The following is a 19567-nucleotide window of genomic DNA, read 5'->3' as shown; positions in this document are numbered from 1 at the left end:
TCCAGCGTCACACTCGCAAGTTTCTGGAGCTATACACTGGCCATTCGTACAGCCGTTGGAACAGTCGGGTTCACAGACATTTGGGTCTGTCATTTTGAATCCAGCGTCACACGCGCAAGTTTCTGGGGCTCTGCACTCGCCATTCGGGCAACCGCTGGAACAGATGGGTTCACAGATATTCGTGTCTACCATTTTGAATCCAGCGTCACACGCGCATGTTTCTGGAGCTATACACTGGCCAGACGGACAGTCGCTGGAACAGACGGGTTCACAGATATTCGGGTCGGTCATTTTGAATCCAGCGTCGCACGCGCAAGTTTCTGGAGCTATGCACTCCCCATTCGGGCATCCGTTTGTGCATACGGGCTCACAGATATTCGAGTCGGTCATTTTGAATCCAGTGTCACAGGCACAGGTTTCCGGTGCTACGCATTGTCCATTCGGACATCCGCTAGAGCAGACGGGCTCACAAATATTATTGTCACTCAAATTGTACCCTGTGCTACATTTACAGATTTCTGGGGCAATGCAAAGTCCATTCGCGCAACCATTACTACAAACGGGATCGCATACACTCGCCAAACTAAGAGAGTATCCTTTGTCGCATTCACACTTTTCTGGTGATATACAGCGACCATTCGGACAACCACTCGGACAGTGCGGTTCACATCTGCCACCTTCCAGTTTGTAGCCTGTATCGCATGCGCATGTGTTGGGTGCAATACATTCACCATTAATACAACTGGGCTCACAAATCGGTTGGCAAATATTATCCAAAACCTTTCTATAACCCGCAATACATTCGCAAACGTTCGGCTCAACACAAACTCCATTAACGCATTCGTCCAAGCAATGAGGCGCACATGTCTTATTAGGAGATTTTTGGTAACCTTTATTACATTCGCAAACACTTGGCGCACGACATACACCATGTTCACAGCCATCTTCGCAAATTGGTTGACATTGGAGCGATGCATCTGCTTCATAACCTGTCTTACAGGCGCACTGATTTGGTGCGATGCAATCACCATTGCGACAATCGTTAGCACATTGCGGTTCACAAGCACCTGCGGCGTTTTTCTTATAGCCCGGCAAGCAGACGCATTTGCCCGGCGATTCGCATTTACCATTTTTGCAGAGAGGTGTGCAAACGGGCTCACAGTGACCGGTGGCGTTAAGCTCATAGCCACTATTGCATTTGCATACGCCTGGCGCACTACAAAAGCCATTTCTGCAGTCATCACATTGGGGCAGGCAGCTGTTGGCGGCAGAAAGTGAGATAAAGTTAAATTAGATACTGTTTATTTATAAAAAAAATCCTTTAATATACTTTTTATATGTCGCCGAGGGACTGTATTCTTGTTTAGTTGAGAAGAAATTGTATTTTTAGATTTTTTAGGGGCATTTTTTCAAACAGTTTCGGATTCGAACAAATTGAAAATTTTAAAGAACGCAATTACTTAAAAGAAAAAATCACAGTCAAAAATCGTTTTCGAATATTAAATGCATTATTTTAATGAAAACAAAAAATTTAGTTATTTAAAGAACTTTTTTTCTTAGATATTTTAAAGAAATTTTTTTCTTACTTTAAAGAATATTTTTTATTATTATAAATGCTAAAATTTTATTTAAAAATTGCCTTTATTTCAAAAATCTTCGAGAATATTGAAGAAAAGGTTTCTAGAATTTTTCTTATATTTTTTATGTAAATAAGATTATTTCAAATAAAAGGTTTTTTTGTAAATTTTGTATGCACATTTCGTGGAAGATTTTTTCTTCTTTAATGAAAACAAAATTTAAATAATTGCTTATTAATTTTTTTTTATGTTAATTTTGTTCAAAATGCTTTTAGTTTTTTCAACGACATTTTTAATATATATACATATGTAGATATTTAAAATAAGATTGTCCGAATCAAAAAGTATTTTACTTTTTCATCCTCATAATTTAGAATTATTTTTATTTTTTTTAAATTTTGCTTTAAAGCCATTATCGCTATTTTTTTAGGAAACATATTTGCATACTTTTATTAAATAAATATTTCTTACATATTTTAAAAAATGATTGTTGTAATCAAAAACTTTTAAATATTTTTTTTTTTTTATAAATTTACATTGAAAATTTTCGTGATTATTGAAGGAATAAGTTTGGAAGGAATTTTAAAAAGGACAATTTTAAATAAAACAAGTAAGAGCAGCGCTGTCTTCGGCTATGCCGAAGGCCTCATACCTTTCATGAGCATCTGAAAACTTTACTTTAACAGATTACTGCATTTGAAAAAATGTATATATTTACATATATTTAAAAAATCATATCTAAACAATCAGGGGTATGAAAGATATACCTTATATAGCACCAATCTAAGTGATTCCACTGCTGTGTGATCGGTATGTAAACCGGTAACGCAATTCAATGGGTTTAGCTTCCTACATAAATGAGATATATCGCAAAAACTGGTATCTGAATAATCAGTGGTATAAGAGATAAAGTTTATACAGCATAGATTTTGACAATTTTCTCAGTAGACTTTGTATTATCATTTAGAAAATAGCTTACGAAATTTATCGGTTTTAGCTGTCCAAATAAAGAAGTTCTACAGTAAAACCCCATATCTGAACAGTCAGTTGATGGAGGCAATAAATAGGTTATAGTGACCTGATCTTTGTTAATCTTACTGTAAACTTTGTGTTTATAATGAGTGAAAATAGTTTGAAATTTCATGTTTTTAGCTGCATAGATGGAGGAGTTAAAACAAAAAATCGCTTATCTGAACAATCAGTTGTATGGGAGCTATATGTAAAAGTAACCCGATCTTTGTTATTTTCACTGTAAGTATTCTGTTGATAATACGTGGAAGTATTGCAAAATTTCATGAGCCTAGCTGCATAAATGGAAAAGTTATGGCAAAAAATCTTATATCTGAACAATCAGTTGTATGGAGGCTATAGGTTATAGCGACCCGATCTTCGCCATTTTCACTGAAATTATTCTTTTAGTAATGGGTGACAACAGTGCAAAATTTCATGTACCTAGCTACTTAAATGGAGGAGTTATAACGAAAAATCGTATATCTGAACAATCAGTTGTATGGGAGCTATAGGTTATAGTGACCCGATATTTGTAATTTTCGCTCTAAGTTTTCTGTTGATAATGGGTGGAAGTAGTGCTAAATTTCATGTTCCTAGCTGTATAAATGGAGAAGTTATAACGAAAAAACTCATATCTGAACAATCAGTCGTATGGGAGCTATATGTTATAGTGGTCCGATTCTTCCGGTTCCGACAAATGATTAATACATTATAAAAATACACCCACCTACCAAATTTGATCCGGAGATCTCGAAAACTGAGAGACTAGATTGCATACAAACAGACGGACAGACAGACAGACCGACATGGCCAAATCGGCTCAGCTCGACGTTCTGATCATTTAAGTATACATTTTAGTGGATCTATCTCTTCTTATTCTGGTACTTACAAACATCGGACCAAAGTTATAATACCATTTCATGCTCATGAAGGGTATACAAATAATATTATGTTAATAAACTTTTTTTCATTATTTTACTCCACTCGAAGTAAAAAAAAAGCGGCATAAAAACACTTAGGACATGGGCGATGATGATTATACTGGTTTTATACGTAGTAGCATTTTTTGTGGAATTCAAATTTAACTTGGTGCCTCATTTTAGTTTTTTATATGTTATTTTATCAAATTGTAGTGAAAAGTTAAATTTCTAGTCTAGAATTCCAAAAAAAAAACTAGTGTCGTTTTGCGAACGTTTTTAAAACTTTTTTTCCAATATGTTTTAAAGGTACACATTTTAAGGACGTTCCTAACACATTTTCAATAGGATTTTTTGAAACAAATGTATTTAAATTTTTTTTATGTTATTAAGGAAAATGTTAAACAAAACATAATTTTTTAAAGAATAATTCAATAAATATACATGTACACATTTAAAATAAGATTTTTCCCGAGCAATTATATTTAAATTTTTTTTTCCATAGACATGTGTATGTACATTAAAGTGGTCCAAAAATGTATGTAAAAAAAAAATAAGGTCGCTTTTTAATGCCGCCAGCACCTAGAATTGTTCTATACCAAAAATAAATACCGCTATTTTTTTATTTTGAAATAAAAAAAAATTAGGGTGTGCTCAAAGCGCTCAAAGTTTTCAATGTATTTTATATGGGGAAAAAACAACTTTTCGTAGAAATAGTGTAGAATTCGTGACAATCAATATTTTTCGATCGGAAAACTTTGCTTATCCTAGGTCCTAGAAAATGCAATGGGGGGACCTATAAAAAATCTTTAGTCATAAAAAATGGTTAAATAAACAATTGGATATTAATATTTGAAGTCTCCTGCAGAGAACCACAGTTTTACCATTGAAAAATATTGATTTTCAAGAGTCTTATACTATTTTTACGAAAATTTGTTTTTTCCCCATATAAAATACATGGACAACTTTGAGCGCTGTGAGCACTCCCTAATTATTTTTTGATTTCAAAATAAAAAATAGGGGTATATTGATTTTCGGTTCAGAGCAATCCTAGGGGGTGGCGGCATTAAAATTCCGACTTTATTATTTTGGATCACTCTTATGTACATACTAATAGAGATGTGAAAATATTTTTCCAAAGAAAAATTTTAAATTAAATAAAAAAAATAGTTTCAAAGTTGATTATTTAATATGAGACAACATTTCCCGAAAATTTGGCAATAAAAATGCTTTGATTTTTCTTATGTGAAGAACGATACATAAGAAAGCTTCTTTTTTAATGCTAACTCACTTTCTTAAATTAAATATTCAGTGACATTAAAACGACAATTTATATAACGATTGTTTGATAATTTTAAATGACACTTTCCAATGATAACGCACACCATTCACATAATTTAAAAGAATATTGTAAAAAAAAACTTTAAATCATGACAGAAATTAAGGGTAAATATTTAAAGAAATTTTCTCACATATTTGAAAAAAAAAAATTTTATTAATTTTTTAAATTTTCTTCACTTCTTTCTTTCGTTTGATAACCACAACCACTGTTAGAAATTTTAACAAAAAATTTGTATATTCAGTCCTTTTAAGTTGTATCCACTAAAAAGTCAACTGCCGCTGCACCTACCGATAGTTATTGAACTTCCTGTAGCCGGCATTACATTCGCACACACCCGGCTTCACGCATTTACCATTGAAACAGCCGGTGGGGCAGTAAGGTTTGCATTCACCTTTGATTTTCCTAAAACCGTTACAGCAAAATCTCATTCTACGTAGCACTTTACGGCCATTAATTACTTCGGTTTTGACTTTCGTGCAATACTGCGCCGCAACATTGGTTGCATATAGGAAAAAACATATCCACACAACAGAGAAGCGCATTTCCTAAAACTTAGTTGTCCGTTAGTTAGTAAGTAAATATGCAACTCGCGCCAAATACGAAATTCAACTGATTGCAACATTCAAAGTAATGGAAAAATAATATTCCATATAATGAAAAATATTAGCAGTGCAGATATCGGCACAACTAAATACATTCATATGTACATATATGTAAATGTGTATGTATGGTTGTATAATCAAAGCAGTAAATGGCACATATCTGCCAATGATATGTACCTAAAATTGTGTACGTACTACGTATGTATGTGTAATAAATATAGTCTTGCAAGTAGTTTTAATACCGACAGTGGTTTTATTAATGAATGTTTTGCTTCTTGTTTTAACATATACACGCATCCGTTTTCAAAGTGATAAGTTGCATATGTGTACATGCATATAAACGTACGTATATGCGCCTTAACACATTCATAAGTACATATTTGCAAAAACCACAATAAACCGCACTTATCGCCGCTATTGTGACATACCGCGGCTTTGGGCTTTGTTTTATGAACGTTACGAAGAAAAGTATACCTTAATTCTTTATTACTAATTTTTTAATTAAATAGTATGCAAAATTTGGTAGAAATTTGCCCTCTTTAGAACTGGCTATTTTAGTCATCCAATTCAATCCACCAACAAGGAGACTCGCATGGCGCTAAATTTGGTATTCCATAATCTCCTCCGTTGGCTGAGCTGTTGTGAGAGAATGCAGTGTCTCGCTTAAGGTGCTGGTAAACGATGAGAATAATTCTCATGGGAATCGAAATTAACTCACATGAGAATGGATATTTACTCTACGATAAGAATAAATATCCATTCTCATTACTAATATCTATTCCCATGGGAATTATTCTCATTGTTTTCCAGCACCTTTGGTGATAGGTAGTTGGAGGAGAAGTTTGGTTTTTCGATTCGATAAAAAATTCAAATTGAAACGATATCTATTTTGGCCATTACATTCTGAATGGTGAGACATTTGCCTCCAGAATGTGATAACTTTTGTGATTTATAAGTATGTCGTAGGGATTTATAGAACGGTGATGGATATGTTTTAATATAGATAAAAAATTAATACATATATATAGAATATTCCTTTCAAAAAAATAGCAAATAATTTCTTAGCTCTTTGTAACTATTATTTGGATAAATTGGGCTGGTGGGACACTGACTATCCCTCTATTTTTTGCCTTTTTGCACTCAAAGACGAAACACTTAATTTTAAGACAAATTTTTTTGTGTTGTAAAATATGCCCGTTCACTTCCTGTTCATGAAATTTAAAGCTGATATAATCTTCATGGAAATATTTAAAAATATTTAAAATTGTGACACATTCTGGTGACTGGTATGAAGTATGTATGAAGTAAAAAAGTTTCAATGGGCAAAAATTACAGCTTGCCTAATTTGGCAATAGATATTCAACAGATTAAAGGAGTGTGGTCATTTAGCAAAAACTCACTACCCAAATAGGGTTAATTGAGGAATTTTAAAATTTATATAATTTTCTTCTTTTACATGGAATGACCTATTTGCATTATATTTTTAGTTTCATTGGATTTCAGAGTTCTTTTTGCACTTTTTTAGAAAATGGCGAAAAATACACATAAAGGAGGGATGCGATATGGATTAAAATATTTAAAAAAAATATTTATTACTAAATTCTACAAAAAGTCTCTGAACATACTAATTTTAAAAATTCATCTGGAATGCCACCAACAAGGTTACGTTAGCTTAGGAGGGCGTTTGTAGAATTTTCCATGCTTTGTCTAGGATTCATAATTGTGCATTTTGAGAGGCATTTTTAAGCGATTGTCAGGAGGAGATACGTACCCATAACCGAGAGAGTAGCTAAGTAATTTCAAGTCATTATTCTACCGTACCAAATACTATCCTTAATGAAACCTAAGAGATCCAACAGTTTCAGCTCCGCTACCTCAGAAGGGTGACTGGGTCAGCAATTTACTTCCACACAAAGTATGTTCGATGACTTGTTGATATGAAAAAAAAATTAACGAAAAACCTTCAACGAAAAAAAATTTGCAAAAATCAACGGTAAGTCCTATAGCTACTTCAAACTTGCACTTGCTACAATGTTTTTCATTTGGTTATATTTAATTGTTTATTAAAAAAGGTAGCGGAAAAAGCATTTTTTTCGTTAAAAATTCTTATTTTGCGAGCGCTGACTGAAAAATTAAGACAGAGAAATGTCGCCACATTTATTTTTTTTTTGTGACCGACAACGAAATTTTCTTATAGGTCCGAAAAAATACAAATAGATAGTCGTTTTATTTGACACAGTCAAACTGCATGTGAAACTATTTATGTACATAGTAAGCAAGTGAATGAAGACGTCTCATAAACGCGATATTTAAAAGCTTTCTGCATACAGTCGTATCTTGGTAGAAAAACATCATACCGAAGATCGTCATGGTTGACGGAGAAATTAAAATAGACATTCCTACACGCAAAGAACGGTCTAATTATGGCACTCAACTCGCACATATTTACATACATTTTAAATAAAGTATTTTTATTCCTTCATATGTATCTGAATACCATTGATAAGGACTTCCTTTGTGTGGCTGATACAAACAGTCTTACATACATACATACATATGTATGTACATACATATGTACTATATATATGCACATAATCTTGCGAGCATATACTAAATTTCACATTCACTTTTTGGCTCATTCATTGATGGAAATGCGCGTGTGAAGTAATTGAAGTAGATAATTATCAAACTTTTACATATTGCTTAAGCTAAGTTTTTTTATGAGCGTGAATTAAGCAAGTTTCTAAATTCGCAAAGGATAGATGTAAATATTTAAAATCCAAATGCCTTTATGGAAGCTTCCGAAAACCGAGTACTTAGGCTTCCTGAGCATCCTAAAATTGTTTTAACTTATTTATATAACTTATATGTATGTTTAGTTTTGCTTATATGTACATAAGGGTGGTCCAAGCTATACACGGAAAATAATTTTTGTTGGTATTTTCCTGTTAACACCCTCTAAAGGCTAACCTGATCCAAATTCAAAGCCCCGGCGCACGGGTTAAGATCAAACGATTTCAAAATTAAAGAGAAAGGATTTTTCTATTTTTGTGACATTCTTAAGTTCGGGGAGTGACTGGAAAATAATTTCGTCTAGCCTAATGTACACAACGTAATGTAAAAAAAAAATATTTAAGTTAAGTATTCCCAAATGACCATTGATTGGAAAAAAATGCACAAAAAAATTGGAATGTTACGCATAGAAAAAAAAATCCTTAAAATTAAAATTATTATTTTTTGAATTTTTAGGTATGCAATTATATAGGCCATTAAATTTTAGTACACTGAGAAAAAAAAAACTCAACTAAAAATTGGTTAACATTACCAAATTCAAACTTGAAAAGGAATCAACGTGATTTTTGATTAATATTAACAATGCCCTGGTGCATATTTTCAACGATGATTTGGTAATATTAACAACACTTTTGTTTACATTAACCAAACTTTTGGTTGTCGATTTTTTCGTTTGAAAACATCTGCCTTCTGCACTTCACAGATTCTTTTTCATAATTTGGAGATACAAAACAAAATTTTTTGTAATCATTTTAACACGTGCCTCTGACAGAATTAGCAAATAACAGCTAGCATCTCTACATACTCAGCTACAGCCGCACTGTAAATGTATCTTCAAATGTATAACTTGAATCAATTTTCTTCGTCACTATATTTGGTTCTGCACTTCACAGAGGCTTTTTCGTAGTTAAGAAAAACCAAACACAGAAAAGAAATAATAAAAATGAAGTGTTGGAGTGACGGCATTCGTACCCTCGAACCTGCTGGAAGCCAAAAAATAACAGCAAGCACCCATGAACGTTCAGCCACAGTCAGATATACCATTGTACTTTTGGCTCAGTGTACAAGGGTCTAGTGGCTAAAAACTCGCGTTAATTTTTTTTAATATTTTTCCTGACGCTGCTAGGTATTTTCTTCCATATTAAGGCCCGGTTACTCAATGTCTGGTTAACACTAATCTGCGGTTAAACATCGTTATCGACGTCTTCGACTCCATGCATATAACATGTGATCGATAAAGCAGTGTAGCCGAATTGTTGTAACCAGACATTGAGTAACCGGCCCTATGTGAATGTAATCGAAATATTAGCATAAATAAAATTGTTAAAAACCAACAAGAGTTCTTAGCCACTTAAAACTTCCCTTTTCTTATACTAAAATTTAATGAGCTATAATACTGCATACCTAAAATGTATCTAATCGTTACAAAAAAAAATCGGTTTTGGTGAAAGTTTTTTTAAAATTTTTTTGTTAATTTTTTTAATTTTTGGGGAAACCCACAAATGCTTTCAACTTGTGTTTATTATGTGACATTTATTAACTGGAATAGGGGATTGGATTTCCTTCAAAATTGTTACTTTCCCTGCACTTTACACAAATAAATTTTATAGGCTTTCCTTTAAAAAATATTTATCAAGTTTGTTGAAAAATGAAGGCCATGTATGATTATGAACAGTAAATTCCAGTTTCACACCACTGTGCGCCACCTCTTTTTCCGTTTCCCGTTGCGTGTTAAGAGTCGTAAAATCTTAAGCTTAACATTTTTTTTGTGTAAATAACGGTTAACATGGTTTTAGGGGTGGCTTATTTATATTTTTTTATCAGTTTAAAAACCTTACGGTGTAGCTAGAAATCCTCTAAAACTATTTTAATCATTACTTTACATAAAAAAAAATGTTAAGCTTAAGATTTTACGATGGTTAGCACATTTTTGCCATAGGAGTTCATGTTAACTTTAAACTTTAAAGCCGTTTTCTCGGGTTTTTAGTTTTTTTGTATTAACAAGGCATTAGTTTCTCATCTCAATTTCTCATGTGTAATGCTAGAAAATGCACTTGCCTACCGGATGCTTTCCACTATGACTAATAGCAAGAAATATTTGCATGATTTCGACCTTGCCCATGAAAATGAAATAGCGTTTGGCATTAAATTCAAGTGCACCCAGCAACCTACAGCGATAAAAAACGCATGAAAACAACAGGCATTTGATTTGATCTTGGTACTTTCATATTTTTTTATCACTTTTTTTTATTTTTATTTTTTTTGTTTGAATTATACGTATGTATGTATGCATGTATATTATTGTTACATTTGCTTATGACTAAGTACTCCTTAGAAATATTATCACTTTAGAACTATTTTTTTACATTATTACATTCATACTTAATACTTAAAAAAGCATACAACAACAAAATAATGCTTTAAATGACACTCCGTGTCAAAATTTCAAAAGCACCACATATTTTTCAATATTTTGGTTATAAAAATATAATATTTTCCTTAACAAAAACCGTACAAACCAAGTTTCAAACTTAGTGCAATATTAAAAAAAAAAAAACAAATTAATAAAATTTCGAAAATATTTCAAGCAGTTTGGTAGCCCATTCAATTAAAAATATTTCTCATTTTCTTTCAAATAAAAAAATCTTCGAACATACTTTGTATGGAAGGAAGAGTTCAATAAAACGTCAGCAAAAAAAAATACATATATCAAAAATCAACGCTAATTTCTAGCTACTTCAAAGTTAGAGTTTTTTTACTAAAATTTAATGGGATACAAAACTGTGTACTAAAAATATTTCTAAGAAATCAAATTCAAAAGCATGAAAGCCTTAGGAGCATTTGTTGATTTTTTTTTATTTAATATTAAAAAGGAGGGATTATACGGGTTTTGTTAAAGAAGAAACTATATTTCTTATATAGAAATAACTAAAATAAAAAAATTAAAAAAATAATAAATGATTAAAATTTGTAAATATGAGGTGCGCTTATAATTTTACACGGGGTGTATACGGGCTGCTGGTGGAATTTCACAAAGAAATATATGTATTTTTTTATTGCTTTAGTCTTTAATGAAAAATTTGTGATATTTATTAAGAATGGGAAAACACATTTTTTATAGTAAGAATATTTCTTGGAAAATTAATTAAGCTGTCAAAATATTTGAAACAAATCAAACAATCCCTAGGTCAGGGCGTTTATTGTATTAAACTGCATGACAAACGAGACCGGACGTCGTTGCGCTAAAATTTAATTAACGTGACCTCTGAAGACGATCTCCGGAGGAGATTGAAATATATTGGCAAACTAATGTATTTTCATTTATTTTAATAAAATAAACACCCTGAACTCGCATCGACACTCAAAAGGATTGCCTGAATTTTTCTGAAATTTTTACAGCTTTTTTAGGTTTTTAGTTTTCCAAAACATATCCTGTAATTTTTCCAATTCTTAATAAATATCACAAATTTGTTTGATAAAAATCAAAAAGGGCGCAGAAAAAAACAGATACGTTTTCATCTTTCTTGCAAAATCTTAAATAATCTTTGAAAAAAATCTGTATCAGTTTCTGAAAAATCATTCTCTTAAAAATGTTTAAAAAGGATGTTCTAGAAACTTTTAAAAAATTTTAAATAATAAAAAAAAGTAATTTTTAAGCAAAAGACAAAACCGACTTCAATTCTCATATACAAATTTTAGATTATCGTTAATTTCTTTATGATCCAATGATCGGATTTAAACCAAATTAAGAAGGGGGCCACCTGTGAGGTAATACCTTTTCTTTAAAAAAAGAATTCTAGAAATCGGTTAAATATTCCGACGAACTGATACTTTCTCCGTTTTGTGAAGTCGATTAAAAAACAAAAAAAGGTATTTTTTGTTAAAAAAATCCAGCTCGGAGTTATTTTTAGTTTGTGTATTTCGATGTTAAGGCGTTTGAGGGGTAAAATAGAAAAATAAAACAAACGTATGTATGTGGGGCGATTCACGTCAAATGTCCCAGGCGCGCTGAGCGGTGCCTAGCCTAGCTTGGAAGTAGAGAGAAAATGGGGAAACAAATTTGAAAACAATGATTTCCAAAGATTTTTGCACGGGCTATGCATTTTATAAAATTATTCCATTTTCACGGCGAAAATTCGAAACGAAAATTTATTGGTAATTTTTATCAACGATGGTGATTTTTAATATTGTTTAAGTCATAGCAATCGAAAGATCCGTTTTTTTTAACACAGAAATAATTAATAAAAAAGGGCCTTTTTTCTATTTTTCCGGGTTAGAAAGCGTTTTTCTTTTGTTGCTTCGCATTTATTTTTTAGCATAGCATCACTGGATAATACAATTGGCATTTGACAGCTAAACATGCTCTTTTGTTTATGAGTTTCAAAGATTGATTGAAATTCCGCTTTACAGTACCTATGATTACAGCAACGCACAGGGTAATAAAAGAAATTATACATTATATGTTTGGCTGTTGTTGTTGTGTTTTCATCATCTGCTTCGGCATGCCTGAGACCGAAGCCTGAGACTGAGTGCAGACTCCATGGCCGCTGGTGTTTCCTATTCATAATCAACATTACCAAAAGCGCTGTCTGATTCTAATAAAATAAACCTGTCTGCGGTGGGCGCGCCATCCAATTTCTTATGGTTTTAGTGCGGCACCTGATAAGTTTTTAAAAATACATATGTATTCTGATTATGTTTTAAATTTTTGAATTGGTCATTTCTTTCTGATTTTTTTTTTCTTTTAAGAGCTTAATTGCTTAAATATCTTAAATTAAGATGCACGTATGAACATAGTTTAAATTTGAAACTCAAAAAATGTACCAAATTGTACGGCTTTCTGTGGGAATCTAATCTTACACATTTTTGAAGTGGTAATATTGCCATTTCTCTAAAACCTAACATAGAAAAAAATTTTCGCGAATACAATTTTATAGAGTTTTGACAAAAATCGACAAAAAAGTTGGCAAAAAAGTCATACCAATGCGGCAATATATCAATAAAAACCTTTAAAATTTTAAAATAATCGATAAACAATTTTTTTAAAATATATAAATAACAACAAAACAAAAGTTCATCATAGTATATTTGAGGATAAAAAGTATTTGAAATAAATAATTTTCGCAGTTATTTAAGTACTATTTTAGCGCCAGCAAAACTGAATGCATACATATACATACATATATGTTTAGCTTATTTTTATGCAATAAATACTTATTTTCTATAACATGCTTTTCAATGCACACTTAAATATTTATGTATGTGTGAATCTGTATTGCTAAACTTATATATTGTACATACATACTTATGTTTTATAAGCATTTTTTAGCTTTTTAAATATTTAAAATATTTTAAGTACTTTTGCGGTTACATATCCACAAACATTCACACATTTAGAAACACGCCATTATTATCAGCTACTGTACAAATTGACTACTTATGCCATGCATGCGTTCGAAGAGTACATATGTATATTTAATTATTCGAACATACATATGTATATTTGTATGAACAGTAAATTTCAATACGTCCGTTAGAGAAATGCCTCACTAATGCCACTTTTTTTGTTGCTATCACGTTTTGGTGGTTTTTGTTTTCTCATTCGCTTTTGTTGCCCGCCGACGAACCAACCCAAACAGTGTCATGGTGGATGTTCTTCTTTCGGTGTATCGAATTGTGGACTCGTCGTCGAGGTGAGCAGTGTTTTCGCCGCACCACCACTTTGCGCCTGCAGCACAGTGTAAAAACCGCTCGCTGCACCTGGCAGCGGCATACCCATCACACTGGCTACGTTCATGGCTGAGTCGCCGTCCTCCATGATAATGGAACTATCTGCTGCCGACGGTATAGTGGGTAGAAAGCGTACGCCAAGGCGTGGTGGAGATGAGTCTTCTTCCTCTTGAACGGCCTCCTGACGGACGAGACGCGGTTTTGAGGGTAGAGTGGAGTGCTGTTGTAGTTGTTGTTGCTGTGCTTTGCTGCTATGAGCTGGTAGGAGGGAAAGTAGACAATGATGAGAAATGCAATGACATGACAAAGAAACTGATGGATCGATGGAGTGGTAATGAAACAGAATCAAGCAGATTTTGATGAAAGAGCGAAATGATATTAAATTGAATGGAACAGAAGAAAACGCAACAAAAAAGTAACCAGAGTGTATTTGTATGTAACAAAAAGCAAGAAAAAATAAATTTAGTGCAGTGAAATGAAATTAAACGAGGGAACGAATTGAAATGAACTGGAATGGAACCAATCGTAACGAAGACGGAGTGGAATGGAAAAAAATGGAGGAAATAGAAATAAAATAGAACGGAACAATTTGGTGAATGGAAAACATTTTATAGATAAGACGGTACGAAATGGAATGAAATGATAAGGAATTCAAGGGAATCGAAATGACTCAGAATTAAGAAGATTGTAATCAAAGCGGAATGATGTAGAATGAAAACAGCGGGATTATAAGTACTAGTATCGCCCAGTTGTCGAAATTCGAAATTTTTTCATACACTTTTAAATTTTGTTTATCACCAATATTGACTCATTTATGCTTTATAGGAAAACTTGAAACCAAATTGCTTCGAAATTATACCGAGAAAGGAACCTAAAGTTTCATTTACAAAAAATATGCATATGTATGTATTTGTATATATAGATGAGATGCCTAACGGTTCCTCACTGACTATTATGTTAAACAAATACCAATCCAGACTGTAAATACTTTTTTCGATTATATTGGTCTGAGTGCCACTTGGAACGTTAAAACTAAATTGCCATCATCTGCATAAACTCCTCATTCTTTTCATCAGAATCGGTGGAAGCTAAGTACCTCGAAGGTGTAAAACAAAATATAATATTTCCTTCTCTAACGGCGGTTTTACACGTATTTTTGTCAAGAATGGGCCTAAAGCCCAATATTTTTGCATGACATGATTGGGCTACCGAATTGCACCAAATTTTATGTTGCTATTATGTGTCCTAAAATCTGATTATACATTTTAAGGATAGCTTTCAATTAGAGATGGGCATGGAGTATCGGGACCCATGGTACTGATATTCAAGACGAGCGGTATCGGGAAGGTCTGTAAAAATTTAACGGACGGAACGGGATCAAAATCCATTCCCGCTACTCCCGATAAAACCGCAACTTCCGCAAATTCAGAAAATCTCCCTTAATAAATTTGTATAAAATATGCACTTTTTATGTTTTATTGCGACGAAAACGAACAGCAAAGCAAAATAAAATAATTGGAGGATGCCAGATCTTTCATACAATTTTTATTTATTTAAAATTAATTTGAAAGACATGTGAATTTTTTTAGAGATAGATTTCGTGGCCCCCGGGCCCACGGTACAATTCTGAAAAACGTCAGGATGAGCGGGTTCGGAAGTTAAAAATTGAATTTCGGGATGAGCGGGATCGGGACTTAATATTTTGTCCCATGCCCATCTCAACTCTCAATCCCTGCGCCACCTAACGAAAGACAAACACACTGATCATTTCAAAAATCATTACACAAAACAACAATCATTCAATGCGATTTAGAAATCTGGTAGGAAATGGTTCCCAATTGAATGATTTTTGCCATTTTAAATGTATGTATCATATTCCATTACCTTATCTATCATAAGTGGATCCAGGTATAAGCGGTATGGAAATTGCATTCTGTATGCGAGGTGCCTCATCCCCCTTTCGAATACACACCACTTTCCCCATGAGTTCGGTAATGATACATATGTATGCAGCTGTGTCAAGTTTTAGAACGTTAGCATAAACGGTTCAGCGGTGCTTGTATGGGAGCACCTCCCCCCTCGCCCCCTTTTTCAATATCTAACGTTTTTCGCTTTAAGTACGTTATTGATAGCGTAAATTGCTGGGTAAAATTTCAAGGCGTAGGCTTAAGCGGTTCCAGAGAAAAGCAATAGGAGAATTTCAGTTTGTATGGGAGGTGCCACGCCCCCTTTTCAAAAATCTACCACTTTTCTCCGTACGTAGGGTATTTACAATCTATGCATCTATGCTAAGTTTCAGTTTCCCCGCATAATTAGTTTTAGAGATATAGTAGTTTTCACATTTTAGTCTATATGTTACATGCCACGCCCCCTATGTATCGGGATTAACATTTCTGGATTAGAGGAAGTTATATCCTTTAAATCGGTGTATGTTTCATTGAAATCGAGCGAACGGTGCCTTCAAAAAAGGGATTGCAATATTTCTTGTGGCGTATTTATATATAGATAATGTGGAACGGAACGGAACGTTACAGAACACAATGGAACAAAAAAATATTAGGGACGTTTTCATATGCAACAAAGTGCAAAAAACGAAAGCATAAAACGCGTCTCAGTGTGGAATGATGTGGAGTAAAATCAATGTGCAATGAAATGGAATGGAATAAAAATTAAGTGAATGTAAACTGAAGTGAAATAAAACTGAAGTGGAATGGAAAAAATGGAAGGGAAAGAAATGAAATTAAATGCAATGGAAAAAATCAACAGATTGGGATGGCACGAAATTCATGAAATTCAATGGAATGGAAAGGGAAGGAAATGCATCCGAATCAAAAGGATTTCAGTAAAAAGTATAAAGTGGAATGATGTAGAATGAACACAGTGGGATTATAAATATAGGATGGAACGGGACGGAAAAGAAGAAAATGGAACAAAATAGTAAACGGGGCGTTTTCATATGAACCAAAATGAAAAATAATTAAATTAGAAAGCATACATCATTGGAATGAGGTGGAGTGAAATGAAAGAGCTATGAAATGGAATAAAAATTAGGTGAATGGAACGAAGTGAAATTAATTCAAATGAAACGACCTGAAATGAAACTAGATTGGAATGGAATAAAATGGAGGGGAAAGAAACGAAATAAAATGCAATACGGTGAATGAAAAAAAACGAATGGGATGAACTCGAATGAAGTAAAAATATTCCCGCATTCAATCCCGCATATACTCACCCATTATAGACGGCAATGGCGTTGTACTGCCCGCACTTGAGCGCGATAACCGGAAGGTGGAAGTGCTTGCCGTGGTCGCCGAAGCTGAGCTGTCGTTGCGAGAGCTCGACAAGTTAGAGTCTTGCGAAGTCTTTCGCGTTATCAGCCACGCAGAATGTCTCCGTCGATTCGGATCCATCATCTTGAGTGGTACGTTGCAAGTATGCGGTACCGCGCCTGCCGACGGTGGACCATTACGCCAGCTAGATGAACGCGATGAACAGAAATTCTCACTAGATATCGAGCTAGCGCGTGTCTGTTTCTGCTTCTGTTTCAGCTCAGCAAACTGATAAAGGTACGGATCTGTTGCCGCATTATGCGAACGCGTACGCGTATGGCGATTACTCGCCTTATGCGACTTCCGTTGGCGACGACCACCGCCGAGATGACGCGTCTCCACATCATCATCGTCATCATCATCCGGATCCGCGCAATGACAGCAGATTGCCAACCAATGCCATGTACTGGACGTCCATGTGTGGCGAACACGTTCACGCTCCTGCAGCTTATGCCAATTGGGCATTTCATTGGGCATCATTCGCAAGCACCGACAGCCGGGCGGATGCGCTGCAGGCAGCAAAGGTGGCAGCTCTTTGGCTACGCGCACACCGCCACGCCTTCCAAGCCCACCGGGGAGTGCTGTAGCAGCGGCGGCACCGGCGCCACGTGTTACGCGCGCCTCTTCGAAGTGCTTACACAGCGTTATGCAATCCTTCTTAAATTGCTTTGTCATAATTGCGTACAAGAAAGGATTGCAACACGAATTCAGCGGCAGCACGAAAACTGTAAAAATCTTGGCTTGCTCCAGCGAGATTAGCTGCAGTCCAAAGATGGCAGTGATGGAGAAGAAGGCAATCGGTGACCAGCAGAGGAAATCGGTAAAGACCAGTAGTGCCATGCGTTTCGCAATGCGGGAGTCGTTGGTATTCCAGGCCTGTGAACCGCGGATGGCCCAATACATTTTCAGGTAGCAGCCCATAAGCGTCACAAACGCACAACCATTGATGAACATCAGCGCAATAACATAAGTCAGGCTGGCCACGCCAGTTGTCGTCTCGAATGGCAGACACACGGCAAACTTGCGGTAATCAGAGATGCCAGCCAATGGCAGAGCCGCCATGATCAGCGCAAAGGTCCAGCCCACCGCCATAATGTATGCCGACTGACGCAGTGACAGCCGTTTATTCAAGTGTATCGCATGCGTTATGGCGTAATTGCGTTCCAGCGTAATCACGGCCAACGTATACACTGACAACTCCGAAGAGAGCACGGCTAAGAACCCGGCGAACTGGCACATAAGCGACATCTGCCAAGGAATGGCGAACATACGAAATTCTCCCAATGTTGAAGCATCTACTATGGCGAGTATGCCGAGGTAAATGCCCATGAAGAAGTCGGCTGCAGCCAAATTGCATACCAAAAAACGTGGCACATCCATTTTGGAACGGGAGAACATGAGCACTATAACGACGGTGCCGTTCCCCAGCAGCGCCAGCAGGAAGACAACCCAAACGCCACAGCGCAAAGTCCACCAGTCGAAGAGATCAGCGCAGGGCAGAAAGGGGCCGGGCATGGGTAGGCATTGTATGGAGCCAGGCGCTATTTCGGTGTCTACAGTGCCGAAGAGGCCAGTGCTAAAACCAGCAAAACTGCTGGTCATGCCTGTTGCTGTGGTGGTGGTGCCTGTGTTGTCTTCCTCGAAGTATTCCTCGACATAGGTGGGAGTATTGCCAGGGTAATTGAAGTCTTGACCGAAGTTATCCCAGATATCGTGCATTTGGTTGCCAAACTTTTTGCTGAGATTCTCTGGAAGATGAAGGGTTTAATGAATATATTCTATATGTACTTAATTGTATCAAAACGTTAGAAAATTTTTCTAATGTACTTACGCAACTGCGGCCATATATCCATCATACTGTTATTCCACAAGCTCATATCGAATTCGGAGTCGGAGGGAAAGAGCACTGCCTCTTGCACTAGGGGTGGCTTCTTCGTGGCGGACATTGCTACTAGCGGTATGAAGGGACAGCAGTGGTATGCATATGAGAGGATCAGCGTCTGTATGCGCGGAAATGTATCAGGCGCTGGGAATTCGCGTAATTTGGGATTGTTGAAAGTCTTTAAATGCAGCAGCTTATTCAAGCCAGCCGATGGCAGTTCGGGGAAGATATTATTGCCTAAATTTAAGTCTTCCAATTTGGCAAATGGCATGAAGGCTTCTTTGTGGATTGAGGTGATTTCATTGCCTTCCAAGTCTCTAGAGAGAATTGAAGATAAAATTAGAAGAAGAGATAATTGATATAACTGTTGTCGAAAGGAGAGGA

The 19567-nt window shown here is 35.0% G+C and overlaps 2 protein-coding genes across 2 annotated transcripts in view; one reads left to right on the top strand and one right to left on the bottom strand.

Annotated features, from left to right (window-relative positions):
- LOC118735531 overlaps positions 1–19567 on the top strand; it is a 321256-nt gene that overhangs the window by 137376 nt on the left and 164313 nt on the right. The window lies entirely within an intron of this gene.
- LOC118735529 overlaps positions 12031–19567 on the bottom strand; it is a 35645-nt gene continuing 28108 nt past the window's right edge. The window contains exons 12-14 of the mRNA XM_036465330.1: positions 19133–19500; positions 17205–19049; positions 12031–14230 (exon numbers count right to left, since the gene is read on the bottom strand). Coding sequence (XP_036321223.1) covers positions 13884–14230; positions 17205–19049; positions 19133–19500 — 2560 coding nt within the window. The 3' untranslated portion in view covers positions 12031–13883. The remainder of the gene's footprint in view (positions 14231–17204; positions 19050–19132; positions 19501–19567) is intronic.

This window comes from Rhagoletis pomonella, unplaced genomic scaffold (genome assembly GCF_013731165.1).
Source record: "Rhagoletis pomonella isolate Grant_MI unplaced genomic scaffold, Rhpom_1.0 Rhpom_scaffold_00003, whole genome shotgun sequence".
NCBI lineage: Eukaryota > Metazoa > Arthropoda > Insecta > Diptera > Tephritidae > Rhagoletis > Rhagoletis pomonella.
Note: the sequence above shows the minus strand (reverse complement) of the source record. Positions and strands in the feature narration are given on the sequence as shown.